The sequence below is a fragment of the Arachis duranensis genome, chromosome 9 (assembly GCF_000817695.3).
Source record: "Arachis duranensis cultivar V14167 chromosome 9, aradu.V14167.gnm2.J7QH, whole genome shotgun sequence".
Lineage (NCBI taxonomy): Eukaryota > Viridiplantae > Streptophyta > Magnoliopsida > Fabales > Fabaceae > Arachis > Arachis duranensis.
Genome location: NC_029780.3, coordinates 4954488 through 4974158, shown reverse-complemented (window position 1 = coordinate 4974158; position 19671 = coordinate 4954488). Strand labels below are relative to the sequence as shown.

Below are 19671 nucleotides of genomic sequence, written 5' to 3'. Positions count from 1 at the left end.
TTGATAGCTCATTAATATTTTAAAGAAGTCTCGTAATTAAATATTTTGTTAGTTTTATTTAACGTATGAAATAAAAAAAATATTTTTTTTAATTTTTAAATTATTAATATTTTTAATAAAATTTTTAATAAAATTTTTTTAATAAATTATTAATTTTTTAACAGCATAATTCGAATTATACCATGAATTACTGTGTGTAATTCGAACCAAGCTGGTTCGAATTATGTATGTGCGTGTGTTTGTGTGTAATTCGAACCAAGCTGGTTCGAATTACGTGTATGCATGTGTTTGTGTATAATTCGAACCAAGTTGGTTCGAATTATGTAGAAATGGAATTCGAACCAGTATGGTTCGAATTATATAAACGCTTTGGCGTATTTACGTTACATGATTCTTGACTTGGCTTATTAAAATTTTTTACCCTTAATTTGAGTTGTCATTCATATAGCTTTTTTTTTTCTTCCTCCATGATATAATTGTACTGTAACATCTCCTGTTTAAGAGTTAGAATTATAATTCCGGCACAGAAAGATGCCACCTGCCTCCACTGTCAAATGTTCTGGCGATCAATCTCGCATGAACAGCATCGAACATTGGCACTGTTGCTTCTTCTCCTCCAACCTCTACGTACCATCCACACATGCTAATACTATTTACATACAGGAACTCTTCTTCCCCAACACAAATTATGCTCGAGTGCTTTGTTTCGTCTTCATAGCTTCTTTCTTTTTCTTGGATCTTCTAGCTATTAATTCCTGAGAAAACTTTGCCAAATCTCTTGTTCCATGCTTAAAGCTTTCATATATAGTTAAAACTTACTCCTCATTTAATAATATAATACAGAAATTGATTCATATAATAGGAATAAAAATACAAAAAATCTTAAGTGAAAGCGTATCTAATACTCCAACTCTCACTAAAGTAAACGTTCATATTCCACGCTATTTTTTTGGCGTTCTTTTTTGTTGTTTCTGTATTTTTTACTCATCATCGTTCTTTTATTGTTACTACAGTTATTATGTTTTTTTTCTTCTTTCTTTTTCTGATGATATTTTAAAAGAAAGAAAAAAAAGATAAATCAAATCAAAAAATGAGGAAGAGGATAAAAAAGTAGTGTTAAAGATGACAATAACAAAAAAAAAGAAGCACGAGTATATAAGTAAAAAGAAAAAAAAACACATTAGAAAAAAATGAAGAAAAAGCGTACACACAATAAATGATACATGATATAAAAAGTGGTTATAATTTAATTTTAAAAAAATTACCATATATTTTTAGATCATTTTAAAATGACAAAATTACTAGTTATATAATCAAGGTGGTTTTATTAATTTAAAAGAAGAAATTTGTATTTGGTTTTAATAGATCCAAATACATTATTTAGTATTCATTTTAAAGTTAAATTATTTTGTCAGCTTTTATAATTTTACTAAGTTTGTAGTTAAGTATTTATAGTTTAAAAATTTTTAATTGATTTCTTACACTATTTTAAATTTATCTTGTAATTAGGTCTTTTCTGTGACAAATTTAATAAAATTAAAATTCAATCGATTAAACCTAATTATATTAAATTTTGTACCCGACGAATAATCATATCAAATGAAATTTTACTGATTATACCCCACCTTAATTGGTTTGGATATCAAATTTAAGATTTCACAAACTCAAACTGACCTGATTACCTTACATATTAAAAAATAAAAATATATTTATATATTTTTTTCTTAATTCTAATCTCACTTCAACTATCATTCACCTATTTTATTTTTTTTCATTATAGATGTTTTTTTTCTTTACTTTTTCTTTTTTTTTTGTAGAAATTTAATTCTAATTCACTAATTAAGAGTGTTTATAGGTATAGGTAACCTGATTATCGTCCAAAATCAATCCAATATATTATATTGGTTTTAGACTCAAAGAATAATCGAGTCAGATCACCCTAAACTTTTGTCAAATTTTTTGTCAATCCGATTATATTCATATCAAATACTTAAATACTTTTGTAATTGTTTTTAAATACCAAAATACCTTCTATCAAAGTTAATTGTTTTTAAATGTTTAGAATAATTTTACTGGATTAAACTCTTAACTTAATAGCTCCTTGCATTAATGTCAAATTAACAAACTTCATTTCAAATTATTTATTATTGAAAAAAAATTAAAATTATTAACTTCTTCTAATTATTTGATATTTCATAATATGCTAAATTAGTAAAGAGCACCTCAGATTAAAATTAATATGATGAATAAACAAAATAAAAAAAGTTAGCAATATATTGACAAAAAAATGTAATTATTTATGCAACCAAATTTATTTATTATAATTTATCAAGTTAATCAAAATATAATTTTAGTTATTATTGCTAACGTTATTACAGGCATGCTGTTGGATAGCTTTTTATTTTACATTTTAGATATTCATATATTAAAATTAAATTATTAAGTAAAGTTAAAAAAATCAAAATAAAGTGTGTACAATTATACAAATATAAATTTTATGTTAATGCATAAATTATTAAAAATAAATGCGCTATATATATAAAGCTTAATTTGTGTTACACAGAACATAAAATACGGAAATAAATTAATTTTCTTAATATGTTTTAATTGCTTAATTTATATAATAATAAAATTTATTAAATTTTTAATAATAATTATAATTGTCATTTATTGAAAATATAAATTAAAAATTATAATTAATATATTTATAGTTTAAAAAATTAATTTTTTTAGTAAATATTAATTGTTTAATAACCCTATCAATGCATATATATGTTTAATCTAATTAATATAAGATTAAAATAAATTTTTAATAGAGTTTTAAAAATCCAAATAATAAAAGAGTATTGTAACACCCACTTTACATTCTTGTGCGAAAGCTTAATACCTAGCTTCAACGGAATATTCAATTCAGAGGTACCATTTCTTAGTGAAAAATCATGATTGTCTCGGATAGAGGTTAATTAACGAGAAAACTAAAAACTGGAGAGAAAAAAACAACGAAAAATATTCTGCTTATACGATTGTTATAACTTATAAGCATTAGTTTAAATATTTTGTTCATATTCTATTATAAATAATAAATCAGGTCTAAATTAAGTTCAAAGATCTAATTTTAAAAATTAATTTTTATTGTCTATTTGACTTTCATAAAAAAGTTGAGATCAACGCCAATAGATAATTAGCACTTATTTAAGTAAATAAATGTTTCTGTAAATCTCTCACTTATTTCTAAAAGAGAAATCTTAATAATTTTAAGATAAAAGGACAGTTATTCATTATTCTACAGTGATTATTAGTTGATCACCTGTAAATATATGGACACCCATCAAATATACTTAAGTCTAATATTTTCTAAACTTACTTACTCTTTTACTGACTAAGGTATCAGAATGTCTTTACAGGTACTATCCTTTCCTTTAAATACATAATTTGGACGGCGATTCTCCCAACATAGTACCAATTGGTGACCACCTTCCATTTAAACTTAAACCTTTTCTCAAGTTTCAATCCACCCATTTCAGATAAAATTCGAAACATATTTGTAATTTAGTCTAAATATTTTTAAAATAAACATTAATTTTTCTGTTATTTTATGCACTTTTTAATTTATATATAATTATGCTTTGTATTATAAAAGAAGGATGTCAATTTGTTATTTTCTTAGATATGGTGTTCACAACATATTTAATGATCTGATTTTAGTGTATATATATATTTTGTTTATTTTTTATATTTTTGAGAATTTTAACTCATACTAACTTTAACCGCCTTATATGAATACAAATATACAATTATACATATCATTCTATTAAATCTATGATATGCATAAAAAATCTAGGATAGTGTAGAAAAATACAGAAAGTGCGAGTTAATCGAATTAGTACTCTTAGCTTGAAGGCACTATAACTAACCAATAATGTAAGCAAGTTTGTCTCCCTCAACCCCAAACCAAGGAAAATACTTCATTAGTGGCCATCATTTTGTTCCTTTTGTTTTTGGGGTAGTTATGTACACTCCATAATATGAATAACATAATATTATATAACTTTATTATATTATATAGTATAATTGCAGCAATTACTAGACAGTGAGGTGGTGATGATGCAATTGAAATGGGTGGTGATGATGAAGGTTGTGACCACATTAGAGGTGGGCAATCCTGAGTGGCTGAGTGAGGAGTGAGAAACACACACTTCAAATTGAAACAGCCCACGTGGCACTGATTCACCATCATTATCAAGTGACTGGTCCTAAGGGGTGGGACCCACCATAATACTAATCCTTCAGTGTTCCGCACGAGCACTGTATGTGCCCCTTCCCTTCCTCATTATTCCAATATCAAATCATAGCCATTGGAATTGGATTCACCATCTCAAATTATTTCTGATGATAAAATGGTGGGTCCACCCTAACCGAACCCCACTATTTCATTCCCACTACTCACTGCTAAAAATTTACAAACATTTTTATATTTTTTTTACGGAATAATATGAAAATGAGAATAATTATATTAATATTAGTTATTTTTATTTTTAAATAATTTTTAACCATTAGAAATAAAAAATTGTGGTTATAAAGATTAATGATTAGAATGGTTCCTAAAAAAATTATATATGAATTAATTTATTCCTTAAAAAATTTAATATTGATTCTTGAAAAATATCAATTTAAGTTGGTTTGTATCTTAATTTTTATATGACACCTTAAAAATATGACACGTGATAAATTTTTTCAATTTATTTTATATGTCAGTAATTGTCTGTGATACGTCAACATAAAATGAACGAAAATATCGATTTAATTCATATATATTCAAATCAACATTTAGAAAGTAATTAAAATTTATATATTTAATATTTTAAAAACCAAATCAATTTATGATGTTTTAAAAATAATTAATTCACTTTTGTATCACACATAGAAAGAAACATTATACACAAATTAAAATAATAATTATAATATATATTTTAGATATACATGCTACAACATACTAGTAAGTTTTGAAAGTAATTATTAGTTTGAATTTAATTTTGAGGTATTGTCAGTATAAAGTAGTTTTATACTTTTAATTTTATCATATATTATCACATCAATAAAAATAACTATTTTTTACATTAATCACATGAATGATCATTTAAAAAATAATTGTATAAATGTGTAAAATAATTTACATTACATTAAAATTAAACTCTATTATTTTTTCAACAAACTAATATTTTAATATCAAAGTGATTATTTGTTCTCGAGTATGTAATTCATCACTCACTAACATCATGTTATTATAAAAAAGAAGCACGAGAAAATGCCTAGATACATTGACACCAAATTTTTACATAAAAAGCATGAGTAAAAAACATTACTACCAAGGCACCAATGAAAGGCACCCAGCTAGATATTTTGAACATCATAGGAACAGAGAACATGAGCCCATGAAAGCTTAGTGTATGTAGAGATGTCAATGGAGGGCACCAAGTGCAAATGATCTCTTCAGTGGGGTTCAGCCACGTGTTGCGGGTGACACTGGCCGTGCTTCCAGGGTTTTAGGGTGACGGTAACTCAACGCAACCAATATGCGAATATTGGAAATGCAACAAACATTTTTTCAATTCAACACTAGCTTCTACAAGCTTCAACGGCTTTCGATCTTAACTATCAATTTAGCCATGAAAATTTTAATTGTTAATCAATTTAATCCTTAAATTTAATAACTGCTATTACTTAATTAATCTCCCTTTTAAGTTTGACCACTTTTACATCATGGATGAAATATACTTAAACCTTGAAAAACACAGAATGAATGTCGGTCCTTATAAAAAATATTTTGACGATCAAGTTAATATAAGTAAATTTTGTATTTATTTTATAATTCTAAAAACATATATTTTCCTTGTTTCTAAAATTCTTTAATAGATGTATTCATAATTCTTTTAAATAGTCGGTTACTATTTGAGCACATAATAGTAATTGATAGTTGTCATTTGTGGTTGGTAGGTTACTAGTTTAACAAAGACAATCCATGAGCTTCACAAACTAATTCTTAAACAATGCTTTTTCTTATATATTTATTTATTTGACACTTTTATTACTTCTAGTTTCATTCTTAAATTAATTTGTGATTTGAAAATTGCTTTAAAAAATGTAATATATAGACATGCTGGTTATGACTTTGTTTATTAGCATGGGGATGTTTGTTGTTTTTTAATTGACCCTTTAATACTCTCCAAGAAATTATAGATACTCTTATGTCAATACTTTTCTTTTATCAATGCACTTTTAGAGATAATAGTGGGTGCAAGAGTGCAACCTTGATAACCATCTATTGATTATTCCTCATTCTCTCAAATACTCAATTGATTATTGAAAGTAAAAGAGTCAAAATTGTAATAAATGTAATATGAAGTGTAAGAATGAGCAACTTACAGACTAGACAGATTTAATTCTAAAAGGCATAAATGTTTTAACATGCCAATACTATATCCAATTATTTATTGTTGATTCATTTTAAGAATTAGCGAAGATGCAATTTCCTAGTGTACTCCTAGTGTACTCTTATTTTTTTGATTCAAGTTTTTTAGTTAATAATTAATTAATATTTTAAAATTTTTTATTAATTTTTGAGTATCTAATTATTTTGTTAAATAATTATTACTTAAAAAAATTTCATTCTCTAATATTTTTTCCTAGTTTATAAGGATAATAATATATAAAGAATTCAATTTTGAAAGGATTTAAAAAAAATTCAACAATTGGCCAATAAAATAAAGAATACAATCAATATATAAGAGTATTTTGAGTTGTTTGAAAAAAATGTAAAAACAATATTAAATAAAAAAAATTGATTCCATATTCTAAACTGTTATGACTAAAATTAAATGTTTTATGATGTATTTGTCAACGAAAAAAATTAAAAACATTGATTTGTGATAATTTTAAATTTTTAACAAATATTTTAAAATTACTTATTAAAAAGTGAAAAAAAAATGAGTAATCAATAAACCAAAAAATAATGGACCAATCTTTTCAAGTGAACAGTAATGTAAGAGAGAAAAAATTATGTTGTCGGATATATTAAAATTAGTTATCAGTATAAAATATATGTTAAAATATAAATATACTATCAGATATTCAATTCAATAGATATATAAATGATTATATTATTATTTTTAATTAAATAATTATTTTTTTAATTTGATTTATTCATACACAATTAATAATAACTGAATATTTAATTCATTAAGTATGTGAATAATTATCTTAATATTAAAATTTAAAAATAAATTAAAAAATTTTTTATTTTACTTAATCAAATTTTAAAATTCATTATTCAATTATTTACAAAATTAATAAAACGGCAGCAAAATGTGTTTTCTATTTGAAGTCTGAGCTTGTCATCACTCTCACGCGGATAAAAACTCAAGAGCTTCCTCTTCAATTCCATCTCCATCAACATTTTCAGACCAATCTCCTCTTCTCTACTCTTTCTCCCCATTCCACTTCCAATTCTCACTACCATATTCATACACTTTCAAAACCAATCATTCTTCTATTTAGCACTTTCTCCCATCAACATATATATCTAGCTTTTTCTCCTTTGGAATTTTCCTTCTAGATAGGAAACTTCTAATGTATTTTGCTCTTTTCTGCTGAAAACGCCATTTCAGTGCCTCAAAAACAGAAAGTGAAAGAAACAAAGAAAGAAAGAAAGAAAGAATTCCACCTTTTTGTCCTCTTTGTAACTTCTCCTCCTTAGTGGTTACTACTTTTTGCCGTTTCACATCTTCAAAAGCTAAATTAACAAACAACCCCATTTTTCTCAACACCTCAATTTCCTAGATCTTTGCATACTTATTATCCCTTCACTTCATAGCTTCTTTCTCATTTCCCTTAAAAGGTTACAACTTTGTTTCCAAATTAGTCCAAACCAAATTTCATTTTCAACACAAAACAAAGAAAAAGGTGTTGCTTTTAAAGCATTATAGATTGAGTTCATATTTCTCTTCCCAAAAGGCCTCACCCTCCAAAGTTTCCAGCTTTGTGCTCAATCAATCCAATCCCAAAACCCCATTTCATTTTCCAACAAAATCATCACACAAAAATACAACTTTTTGGAACATTCCCAATTATGCAAGATCCAACAACAGTATTCCAAATCCAACAAGCCTTGTTGAAACAACCACACTTCCCAGAACAAGAACAACAACTAAAGTGTCCAAGGTGTGAATCCACAAACACCAAGTTCTGTTACTACAACAACTACAACCTCTCTCAGCCACGCCATTACTGCAAGAATTGCAGAAGGTATTGGACCAAAGGTGGCGCCTTGAGGAACATACCCGTTGGTGGTGGAACCAGAAAGACCCACAAACGTTCTTCTTCATCTTCTTCATCTTCCACTTCAAATTCATCCATCAAACGCCCTTCATCATCATCATCATCACAACAAGCCAATTCTATTACTACTAATAGTAATAATAGCGTTATTTGTTCCGGGTCTTATTCGACCCGGACTTGCACCGACCCGGTTGGTCAAGATCAGAGGGTGTTGAACATTGGTGGTAGCTTTAGTTCACTATTGGGAACAGATGGACCTTTTGGGGGGATTTTAGAGGGTGTAAATTCAAATGGGTCAGAGCTGAAAATTGGTGAATTTGGTGGTGGGATTGGGAATGTGGGTTCTGGATTGGTCGCGAATCCGAATTCAGGTCGAAACCCGGGTTTGGATATTCAGAATAATGGTGATTCAAGCTATTGGAATAATGGTGGTGGTCATGGTTGGTCTGATCTTGCAATATACACACCTGGGTCAAGCTTTCAGTAGAAGCAGAATTGAAAGAGAGAAAGAAGATATAAAAAAAAGTTTGAGCCTTATATGGCTTAATCAGGGTTTCTTGGTTGTGTTTGATTAGTGTTATATAATTTTAATACAGATACTATGGTTATTTTTTAAAAGGGTTATATTATATGGTTTTGGTCAAGATTATGGTTATGGTTGGTTGGCATCATGCTGTGGAGGATCATAATTCAGGAGGTTACTAAAGTAGCATCCTCTAGGTAATGGTCTTTTTCTTTTCTTTTCTTTTCTTTTTTACTTTTGTTTTATTTTGGCATGGTTGTGATTTGTGATGCTAAAATATATGAATTGTGGAAAGTGAAAAGGAAATGGTATAGAGCAGTAATTAATTTTTTCTTCATCTTCTTTTGAGCGGGATTTTTAGTCTTGGAGGGGATGTTAATGTTATTGGATCAAATGTTTGTCATTTCATGTATTTAATTATTTGGTATATGTTTTTGGCATAGCTTTTGAAGCATCCTAGTCAGTGATTGTTCATTATTTAGATATTTGAGGGAATGTGAGGGAAATCGGAAAAATCCAAAAATACACTGTTTTGATGTTATGTCTTGTTTTGTATCTTATCAATGGAGCTTGAAAACACATGGTTCAAACTTCAATGTTCAAAGTTCAAACATACCCCTTGCCTGTTGTTTCTTTTATTTTATGTATTCTTTAGTATAACTCCACGTCAGCTAGATTAGTGTTTGTTTTGAGATATTGAAACGGAATGACTAAAATTTAGTGTTATCTTCGTTCGCTTGAGATTGGAACTATAATTTTAATTTTAGTCTCTTCAATACTTCTAAAAAATAAAGACGCAAGAGATTAAAATTTTTGGAGACGAAAAATAAAATTTTATTAAAATTTGTTTCCTAAAATACCCTCAATCAAAACTTGCAAATCTAACTCTATTTTTTTGGTGAAAATTAGTTAGGACTTTCTTCTTTGTGCTTCTTCTGCTAGAAAATTAGTTAGGACTTCTTTCTTTGTGCTTCTTCTGCACACTCACTCTCCTCAAGTCGTAACCTCATCGTCGATGCTGGGACCATTTTGTCATCATCATCGGAGTCGTTAGTCAGTGTAATTTATGTCTTCTTCTCTTTTTCCTCTCTTCTTCTTTATTTCGGTGTAGAATACTAAAATATTTTAAATTAAACCGAATACTAAAACATAATTCAGTCATATACATTTTATACTAAACATAATACAAAAATTTAATTCAGTTTTTGTCTTTTAAACTCTCAATCTCAATCTCTCTTTTAATGTAGCCTTAGGCGCATATTAAGTCTTATTAAGGTAATACATTGAAATCTTAAACTTTTTAATTTTTTAATAATAATTTTTCTCATTAGATACTATAAAAAGTGTTCTAGGCAAACCTATATTTATTTGTTTATTTACACAATGGCTTTGCCAATATTCACTCGATTCAAATGAATGCACCAAATTCTAGATCATAATGTGCTCCCATAACCAAATCCAAGTTGAATTGAAAGTTATGTGATCAAGGTGTGTATGTTATTTAATGGATGTGTGATCAGCTTAATTTTCAAGTGGACACTTCATGGTCCACATTCCATGATCTGTGTTTTTTGTTATGGACCACTATATCCATTAAGTTACCATTTCATTTACAATTCGGCACATGTGTGGGGTTTATTTCATTTTAAATATAACATGTAGCTTGGTGTATATTGACACTTAGTATGATATTTAATTAGTTAAAGTCCAATAAAAATGATATTTAGTTATGTAAGTGTGTAATTTAGCAAGTGCTTCAGAACATAAATATAGATACTGAAATAATGATAATTTATCGCAATATGAATATTTTCTCTTCTATAAAGGAATACTTGTAGTTCGAAAAGATGAAAAGAAAATAAATAAAGGCGTATTTATGCCTAAAATTTTTAAGATTTTTTATGGAGGATTTGTACAATGTATATAATAGACTATTTATTTAGTCCAATATGAGTTAAAAAATAAACATTCAGGATAAAATACTACTAATTTCTCAAACACACTACATCCATACTATCCAGAATAACTATCCGAATACCAGGGATAATAAACATCTGATATATCCTACTGAATCGAACATCGCTATACCCCATTATATACATTGTACAGATACTCTCTTTTTATATTTCTACTTCAATTAGCAAGATATAACTTTTTTTAACATGGGTTAATTTTTAATTTTAATGTTTTTACTTTATTTACCAAAATCTAGTTTTGATTATCTAGTTTTAATTTTCTCTTCTGATTTCTGATTATCAAAGTGTCGTATAAGTACAATACTCAGACAAAATTGTCTTAAATTGGCCCCACACAGAAAAATAAAGGTGTAATTTTGGAACCAAATATGTGGAGATAACATAAGGCACTATTTAAATGTCAATGGTTCACTTATCTACCCGCCCCAACAATGAATGTCAAATTGGTACCATGCTTATATGAATTTCAAATTTCCCATATTTCAAAGACAAATGGCATTTAAGCCATTGACTAGGATTTCCATTTGTTGCCAACCAAAGATGACTGAGACAGAAGATATGACTTTGTTTCCTTTCCTCTATTCAATGTTGTCCATATCAACTATAAGATAAGTTAGGTACCTGAGGTGGTGATTCAAAAGGGATGATTTTTTGCTTACACTCTCTCATAGTCATATCCATGTTTGGCCAATCACAGATGTTTGGATTTCAAGATTTGGGTCTTGATATTAAAACTTAAAAGAATAGTTACTCTGTTGAGTTAGTTTTGATGGAGACTTCATATGATTAAAGACAACTTCAATAGTGATTTTGGGTTTAGTAGCTTGTATAGACTAAAATTCTTGCCGCCAATGGCAATAATCAATTGGTAAATGGTAAACTTCTATAGAAAAAAGAATATAGATTGTTAACACTGAAAACAATGAAACCTTTTCAAAGTGATCAACTGGTAAATGCGGAGAGCAATTTTGAATTGTACTTGAATTATGTTAAAAGTGAACACACCAAACATTATCAATTAGTTCTCACTGCTATCAGGATAAGAAAACTTTGTACTTTTAGACCATTCAGTACTTCAACAATTACATTACATCAAAAGTATAAAGTTCAAGTAAGAAGGAAAGAAAATGACCCATGAAAGTAAAATATCAAGCATTGCATGAAACAAAAACACCATTTTTAATTGCTCTCCGAGCAAATTAAGGATATTTTTCATGTGTTTAATCAAGCTTCTTGGCTTAGGTCCAATGTCAGTTCTAAAACACATGTCTGTGAGTTGATCACAACAAAATTACAATTCTAAACTGAAACAAAGATTTTTGGACGAATTCCCTCAAGTCCAAAAGTTCCTTATAATCCATGCTTAGTGCAACATTAACTTCCAGTTGACTAGAACAACTCAGGAAAGACACAACACGGCTGATGGCACCACCATATAATCCACATGATATTAAATTTGGAGCATCAATGCTGACCTTCTTCAAGTTGCAACCATTTGAAAATTCCAAGACCTTGAGTTGAGCACTTGAAATATTAATACTCTCAGAAATAGAACAATTTTTCAAATTTCAATGTCTCAAAGAAAGGATATTTAGAAAACATTTCAAGAAACCACTGGTCTGAAATAACATTACTATTCCAAGACCATAAGTACAACAGCCTCATCAAAATCCAGCTTGTAAGGCACATCTCTGTTATTAGGAATATAACACAAGCTCTCAAGATTCGGAGCATCAATATAAACCGCCTGTATTCCTTCAACATCAACTCCTTTAAGCTTTTCTAGACCACACATACTTAGTTTTAATTTTGGGCAAACCAGAGATTTGATCCATTTTCTCAGTTACATGTATATCCCTAAAATCAAGTAGAAAATCAGCAACATATACTACAGAGAGGCCATGTGAATCCCCAGCTGCAAAAAAATCACACAAGTTGCAATATTAAAGAAAATTGTTCACCAGAAAAGTGAGTTTGATGCATTATAGTGGCTGGTGTCATAAAAAGATCAACCCCTAAATTGTATATTTCTACCCTTATATGTACACACATCACACAAAGCTAAGCGTCTTAAATTAAGAATAAACCTATACATTTCTTCATCAGGACACAATTTCAAGAATTCCAATGACAACATCTATACCTATCTCACACCATTTCTTTCATGAAACTAGACAATATCACAGTGTAGTTATAAATTATAATGTACTATTCAAAAAGCGAAGCTATTGTGAATTCCGATCAAGTCTTCTTTTTTTCCGGTAAATAAACAACTTATATTAGGGACCAATAATTTTTAATGATTTTGACTATTATTTGGTCAGCTCAAATATTAAATTATCTTTAACAAATATATTTTATTGTTTTATGTGTATAAATTTTAATAATTGTGAGTACAAATTTTATTATTTCATGTGTATAAATTCTAGTAAACATAGATGTAAATTATGTATTTGTGTGTAACCTCTTATAAATATGGATGAAAAATCCTGGCATTGCAACGCTGATTAAAAAAAAAAATTAGAGTATTCTCAAATATCAAATATTAATCAAAGAATTTAAATTCTCTAAAGTGAAGAAGTTGGTAAAATGAAAAGTTAATCATTATTGATTTTGTAACTTCCATAAAATGTGTATCCATTATCTTAATTTAAGAGTGATTAACTTCTCACTTTACCATTTTACCACTTTACTAATCTTCTCATTTTAGAGAATTTTAATCCCTAATCAAAACATAAAACTATTATAATCCATTATTTTGACACCATCATATGAACAACCTTATGCAATATAGTAGCGGCCCCAAACAACAAAATCATAACTCCTATTATTGTTAGTACCAAATATGACATTTCAAACTCACTTTACCAAATAAGTAATGTCTATCAGTTGATAATAGAAAGATCACAGTTCTAACATAAAACCAACTCTTTCATGAGAATAACATGTTGGCAATGCATCTAACATGGTATCAAAGTCAGCGTTCTCATCAATCTTGAACGTACAAAGAACCTTGACACTCTTCAAGGCATGCCACCAACATTTTGAATTACTTGAACTGCAGTGGCACTCTTCCTCGCTGCCCATCAGCATCTCATACAAAAACTGTTGTTTTTTGCAAAATAACAAACGGAGTTAGAAAGAACATATTGATGAAAAAATATAAACACAAATGCAGTCACTGCTGGGATTGAAGTACTGTTGTAAATGCAAGACTCAGAAAATTATTGGAAGATAATTATTGGAAGTACTGTTGTGAATGCTTTACTATGAACATGAGAGCAAAAACTAACTGAAGTATAGTTCGGGCAGCAATTTGAAAGCAAGTAATTCATAAAAGGGAAATAGAGAGCTTCATCTTCCGGAGAAAACAATAATTCCAAGCGTTTAATAGTTGGAGGAATAGATGAAACTTGCCATGCACCCTGCTCTGGTTTAATCTACAGAATTCAGACAAATAAATAAAATAGGCAAATATGCAAGCAGAATGAACCAATGTAATAGCAAGTGTATACTTACTAGAACTGACCAACAGATAAAGAGGAAGACTGATGCCCGTTTAATGTTTTGGACAAATTTCCTCAAGCTACAAAGGTCCTGAAAATCCACAATGCTAAAACTATTGACTTCCACTTCCAATTGATTAGAACTTTTCTGAAAACATATACCAGGTTGGTTGTTTCCCAGTCCCACACCCTCATACGCAAATGATAATAAATTTCGAGCATCAATGTTAAGCTCCTCCAAGTTAGAGCAGTATGATAACTTCAAGACTTTGAGTTGAGCACTCGAAATATTAATCCTCTTAGACAGAGCAATTGCCTAGTTTCAAACTCTCAAGGAAAGGAACTTTAGAAAAGAGTTCAAGAAACCATTCGTCTCCAAGATCAATGCTCTTCAAATTCCATAAGCGCAACCATCTCAAATTTGTGCAACTATCTAAATTCAGCTTGAAAGATGCATATGGATGAATACAATAATCTAAGCTCTCAAGATTTGAAGCATCAATATATACTTCATGCATTCCTTTAACATTAACTTTCTTGAGTTTCTGTAAACAATGCAAGAATAGTGATTCCACAGAACTGAACTCAAACACTAGAGGAATTTCTCTGGTTAGAGGGTTATATACAGCACAATCAATCACGGTTAAATCTTCAATTAGAGGACAATGAGAAATGAGATGATCTATAATCCCATCATGTGCAAAAAGCAGATCACACAGTTATTATTCTCAATTAGTAAAGCTTGATGGAATGGGTGAGGAATGCTTGCTCAACTCTGATTCGTCCCATCAACACCAACTTAGTAAGTGATTTGGATTCAATGACACTGAGTGAAAGCTCATAAAACCTGTCCACACTGTCTCCAATACAAAGTCACCAAGGAGGCCAAGCTGTAAATGTAATACTTCGCCACCACTTTCAATAGCCATCTTCATCCATAGATCAACACGGTGGGCCATGTACTTATGGTCTACATAGTCCATGATAAGCTTGAATTCTTTGATTGCTATGCCTAGGTCACGGAGCCTCAGCGATTTTCTCCCAACATAGTCAATAACTTTGTCTAATTTGATATAATTGCCTATTGTTACATCTTGACTGCTAAAAAATTGATTGCTGCAAATAGATAACATCGGAAACGTAAACCATGTTTCTCTCCAAGCCTTTGATAAAAACACTGGTCCTGGCAGAATCTCTGTCCGGAAGCCTTGCTAGAATGTCATGAAGTATAGCTTCTGGCAAACCAGTACTGATAGCAAGTATAATATCATAGATTGATACATTGCAAAAGAAAAAAAAAAACACATGTATTAATTACGTGTTTATTATCAAAATGATTCATCTTGGAAGCGAGAGATCTATGATTATGAATGACTTTCAACTAACTACAGTGATGAGATTTTTCATAATAAAATTCATACTGGAGCATGAGTCATTCTCCGTTTTTGTGAGTAATCTCCCAGGCGACATATTAAAAAGAGAGTTATTCCAATTGTTCGATTGGACAGGACGTATAAATGACTTATATCTATCTTGAAAACAGAAAGGTGGTAATATATACATGTTTACGTTCGTTCGGTACACAACGAAAGGAGGGGCGTTGAAAGCTATAGCGGAAATGGATCGTATGCAGCTGAGAGGTAAGGTTGTCTTTGTGGAAGAGGCCAAGTACAGAAGAACGTCAGGGACCCCAAACACAAACAAAAGAAATGGAGGGGATGAAGTGCAAAACATCGGAACCTTGCAGCCACGTCAAGAAGCAGTACAGAATGATTTGATGTCTGTACAGGAACCACAGACGAAGGAACCTAAAAAGGACTTGCTTGGGAAGAGCCAGACGAAGAAGGTAGAGATAGAAGTGGTAAAAAAAATGGAATGGCTGAATAGAAGTCTTGTAGGGTGCTCGAGGAAGCCTATTAACTTTGCTTCTTTGAAGGAAATGGTTGTGAAGACCCTGCCTAACGTCATCTAGGTCCGGGAGATGGGGGCATACAAAGCTCTCATGATGTTTGATAGTGTTCGGCATGTTGAAGAGATATACACTTTCAACATGAATAGCCTCCTACAATGTTTCATAGTGTACGGAGATGGGAGGAGTGGGAGCATAGTGAAACCCGAAGAGTGTGGCTCGAATGCTTCGGGGTTCCGTTACACGTATGGTTAGTTGACACATTCAAAACGATAGGTGGGCCGAGGGTTAGAAGAGTGGTTAGAAGAGTTTCCTGATAATCGGCTTCAAGGTGGGCCGAGGGGCTTATCAGATCATTGCCCTATAATAGTTGAGGACAAGAAGTTGACGGATGGTCTAAGGCCGTTCAGGAGCCTAGACTCGTGGTTCACACATGAGAGTTTTCTCAAAATAGTAAAGGAGGAATGGAGAAGTCTGGGGGACAAACAGTTCACAGATAAATTGAAGGCTTTGACAGCTCCGTTGAGGAGATGGCATAAGGACAATTTTGGAGAGATGGACAAGAAAATTGCAAAGTTTGAGGAAGAAATTAAGAGAATTGATGATTTGGTAAGCAATGGAGTGTATGATGGTACGATGGAGGCTAGAAGAAAGGCGCTAGTTACTTGCTGTGAGAGATGGTATGTAAGAAAAGAAGTCCATTGGAAACAAATGTCCCGGTCTCGACACGTGAGGGATATGGACAAAAATACAAGGTACTTCCACAATATAGCATCAGCAAGAAGGCGGAATAATAGGATTGATACACTGGTTATTAACGGCAGACGGGTCAAGAATCTAGCCAGAATAAAAATTGCTATAAGAGATTTCTACAAAGAGTTATATCATCAAGAGCGGTCTCCTATACTTGGGTTCAGAGATGGGTTGGTGGAGAAGATAGATGAGCAAGACGCTGTGTCTTAAGAAGTTCTGCCATCGGCTGCGGAGATCCGAGACGCTGTGTGGGACTGTAAGTCTTTTAAGGCACCAGGATCTGATGGGTACAATATGAATTTCATTAAGAGGTGCTGGGGGGAGATGGGGCAAAATTCACGGCAGTAGTGGTGGGGTTCTTCCAGACGTCCAAGCTACCGGCGGATTCTAATATGACTTGGGTGGTGCTGGCGCCTAAGTTCGTTGGTGCGGAGGAAATCAAAGACTTGCGACTTATTAGTATGGTGGGATGTGTGTACAAGGTCATCTCCAAGGTCCTAGTTAGGAGGATGAGATCAGTGATGCCAGCGATAGTAGGAGAGACTCAGAGTGCTTTTGTAAAGGGAAGAAAAATACATGATGGGGCACTTATCGCGTGTGAAACGGTAAACTGGCTCAAACTGAGGAAAAAGGAGGCAGCAATAATCAAGCTAGATTTCCAAAAAGCCTATAATAGAGTCAAGTGGAGCTTTTTGGACTTTGTGCTACAAAAGATGGGATTCGGACAGAAATGGAGAGTTTGGGTTATGGAATGTGTGACCACTGCTTCTTTGTCGATTCTGATAAATGGGTCGCCTTCTAAGTTGTTCAAAATGGAAAGAGGATTGAGACAAGGTGACCCCTTTTTCACCCTTCTTGTTTGTTCTGGTTGTGGATGTCCTGCATCGAATGATTGGAGAGGCAGTTAGGAACAGATGGATATCACCTTTGTTAGTTGGCAGAGACAGTATAGAATTGTCACACCTTCAGTTTGCTGATGATACCATTCTATTCTGCCCACCAGAAGAGGAGACTATTAAGAATTACAAGCGGATGCTGAGATACTTTGAGTTGATGTCAGGGCTTAGTATCAATTTTGATAAGTCCAGCTTGATCCCAATCAATTGTGATGAGCAGTGGGCTCGGCGTATGTGCAACTTGTTGGGTTGCAAGGGGGCAACTCTTCCAGTCAAATACCTTGGAATCTCCTTAGGTGCAAATCCGAGGTTGGTGAAGACCTGGAAGCCTATAATAGACAAAGTGGAGGAGAAACTCAGTTTGTGGAAAGCTAAGCTGTTAAATAAAGCTGAAAAATTGGTGCTTATTAAATCAGTTTTAAATAGTTTGCCAGTGTATTATTTGAGTCTGTTCAAGACGCCGAAAGCTGTTGCTGAAAAGTTGATTTCTTTATAGAGGAGATTCCTGTGGTGCAAGGAAGATGGTCGAAATGGTATGGCAGTAGTATGGTGGGAAATGGTGCAGGCTTCGAAGAAGCTAGGTGGTTTGGAAGTTGGGGATGCTTTGATTCGAAACACTGCTCTGTTGTTTAAGTGGTGGTGGCGGTTTGCAAAGGAAGAGTGTCCGCTGTGGAAGAAGGTAGTGTGTTCTTGTCATAATTTGAACCCAAATGAGTTATTATCAACTCAAGTACTACCTTCTAAAGGAAGCCCATGGAAGGATATATGCCAAGTACATATCACGAATTCACATATTAGGGAAAAGATGGTTATAGACTTGTCAATGAAGGTGGGTGATGGGCAACGAACGCATTTTTCGGAGGATGTTTGGCTTCTTGGTGGAGCTTTAAAGGATCAGTTTCCGAGGCTTTTCTCTGTTTCAAACCAAGGGGGATCTGTTATAGGGGACTGTGGGTTTTGGGATGGGCTTGAGTGGATTTAAAACTTCCAATGGAGGAGAGAGCTCTTTCAATGGGAGTTGAAACTATTGAGTCAATTGCATGAGGCTCTGAGACCTGTAAAACTAGTACATAACAGAGATGATAGAGTGGTGTGGAAGTTTGATAGGTAATGTGTTTTTTCAACTAACTCATTTGTGCAGGTGATGCAGGAGGAATCGCTCCCAGAGGAGGTAACCAGTTTCAGTTTTACTAAGACTATTTGAAAAGGTTTGGTTCCACTAAGAGTGGAGCTGTTTGCTTGGTTTGTGCTAATAGGCCGAGTGAATACAAAAGAAAGGCTAAGCCGGTTTGGTATTATCACTCAGGAAGATAGTGCATGTGTGTTATGTAATAATGATATGGAACATATAAATCACTTGTTTCTAGGCTGTACTTTTGCTTGGCAGGTGTGGAGTGCTTGGATTTCAGCTTTTGGCCGACAATGGTCTTGTCCGGGTTCGATGAAAGAGCACTTTCTAAGTTGGACAGAAGAATTGAGGAGTAAGAAAAATCAAAAGTAGCGGTTGAGGTACTTCTGTGCGGTTCTCTGGGATATTTGACGGGAAAGGAATAGGAGGATATTCCAGAATACAAACAAAGGCGTTGAAGAAATTATCAACATGACCTTCATTAGCGCTAACGAGTGGAGTGGTGTGAATCCCTTTTGTTATTGATGGCTATACCGAAGATGACTTGGGGATCGTATTCTTATTGTTTTTTAGTTATGTTGAATTGTTGACTAACTCTGTTTGCTCTACCTTATTGTGTTGAGTAATTATTTTTAAAATAATAAT

The 19671-nt window shown here is 31.7% G+C and overlaps 4 protein-coding genes across 4 annotated transcripts; 3 read left to right on the top strand and 1 right to left on the bottom strand.

Annotated features, from left to right (window-relative positions):
* The first annotated feature begins 7398 nt into the window (after window positions 1-7398).
* Window positions 7399-9194, top strand: LOC107464209 (dof zinc finger protein DOF1.7-like). Its single transcript, XM_016083137.3, has one exon. The coding sequence runs from the start codon at window positions 8126-8128 to the stop codon at window positions 8819-8821; it is 696 nt and encodes a 231-aa protein (XP_015938623.1). The 5' UTR covers window positions 7399-8125; the 3' UTR covers window positions 8822-9194.
* Window positions 9195-13737: 4543 nt separating this feature from the next.
* LOC107464138 (uncharacterized) lies at window positions 13738-15472 on the bottom strand. Its single transcript, XM_016083046.1, has 5 exons — window positions 15187-15472; window positions 14966-15021; window positions 14684-14884; window positions 14127-14273; window positions 13738-13938 (listed from the first exon to the last, which is right to left on the bottom strand). The coding sequence occupies exons 1-5, from the start codon at window positions 15470-15472 to the stop codon at window positions 13738-13740; spliced, it is 891 nt and encodes a 296-aa protein (XP_015938532.1).
* An 848-nt stretch (window positions 15473-16320) lies between these two features.
* Window positions 16321-17211, top strand: LOC107464137 (uncharacterized). The gene is made up of 2 exons (XM_016083045.1): window positions 16321-16498; window positions 16580-17211. Exons 1-2 carry the CDS (start codon window positions 16321-16323, stop codon window positions 17209-17211), a joined length of 810 nt encoding a protein of 269 aa, XP_015938531.1.
* A 182-nt stretch (window positions 17212-17393) lies between these two features.
* Window positions 17394-19382, top strand: LOC127741497 (uncharacterized). Its single transcript, XM_052254147.1, has 5 exons — window positions 17394-17904; window positions 18005-18297; window positions 18394-18847; window positions 19039-19068; window positions 19285-19382. Exons 1-5 carry the CDS (start codon window positions 17394-17396, stop codon window positions 19380-19382), a joined length of 1386 nt encoding a protein of 461 aa, XP_052110107.1.
* Window positions 19383-19671: the final 289 nt, after the last annotated feature.

Bases quoted from the DNA above. Each gene is read 5' to 3' on its own strand.
- LOC127741497 (XM_052254147.1), top strand. From the start codon at position 17,394: ATGACTTGGGTGGTGCTGGCGCCTAAGTTCGTTGGTGCGGAGGAAATC. The intron at 17,905-18,004 runs GTTAGGAACAGA...TCTGCCCACCAG, and splicing joins ATCGAATGATTGGAGAGGCA to AAGAGGAGACTATTAAGAAT. The intron at 19,069-19,284 runs GTAACCAGTTTC...TTTGCTTGGCAG, and splicing joins AGGAATCGCTCCCAGAGGAG to GTGTGGAGTGCTTGGATTTC.
- LOC107464209 (XM_016083137.3), top strand. From the start codon at position 8,126: ATGCAAGATCCAACAACAGTATTCCAAATCCAACAAGCCTTGTTGAAA.
- LOC107464138 (XM_016083046.1), bottom strand. From the start codon at position 15,472: ATGTTATCTATTTGCAGCAATCAATTTTTTAGCAGTCAAGATGTAACA. The intron at 15,022-15,186 runs GTTTTATGAGCT...ATGGGATTATAG, and splicing joins ATTGGAGACAGTGTGGACAG to ATCATCTCATTTCTCATTGT. The intron at 14,274-14,683 runs GTTCCTTTCCTT...TGAATTCTGTAG, and splicing joins TTCTTGAACTCTTTTCTAAA to ATTAAACCAGAGCAGGGTGC.
- LOC107464137 (XM_016083045.1), top strand. From the start codon at position 16,321: ATGGGGGCATACAAAGCTCTCATGATGTTTGATAGTGTTCGGCATGTT. The intron at 16,499-16,579 runs GTTAGTTGACAC...ATCGGCTTCAAG, and splicing joins GGGGTTCCGTTACACGTATG to GTGGGCCGAGGGGCTTATCA.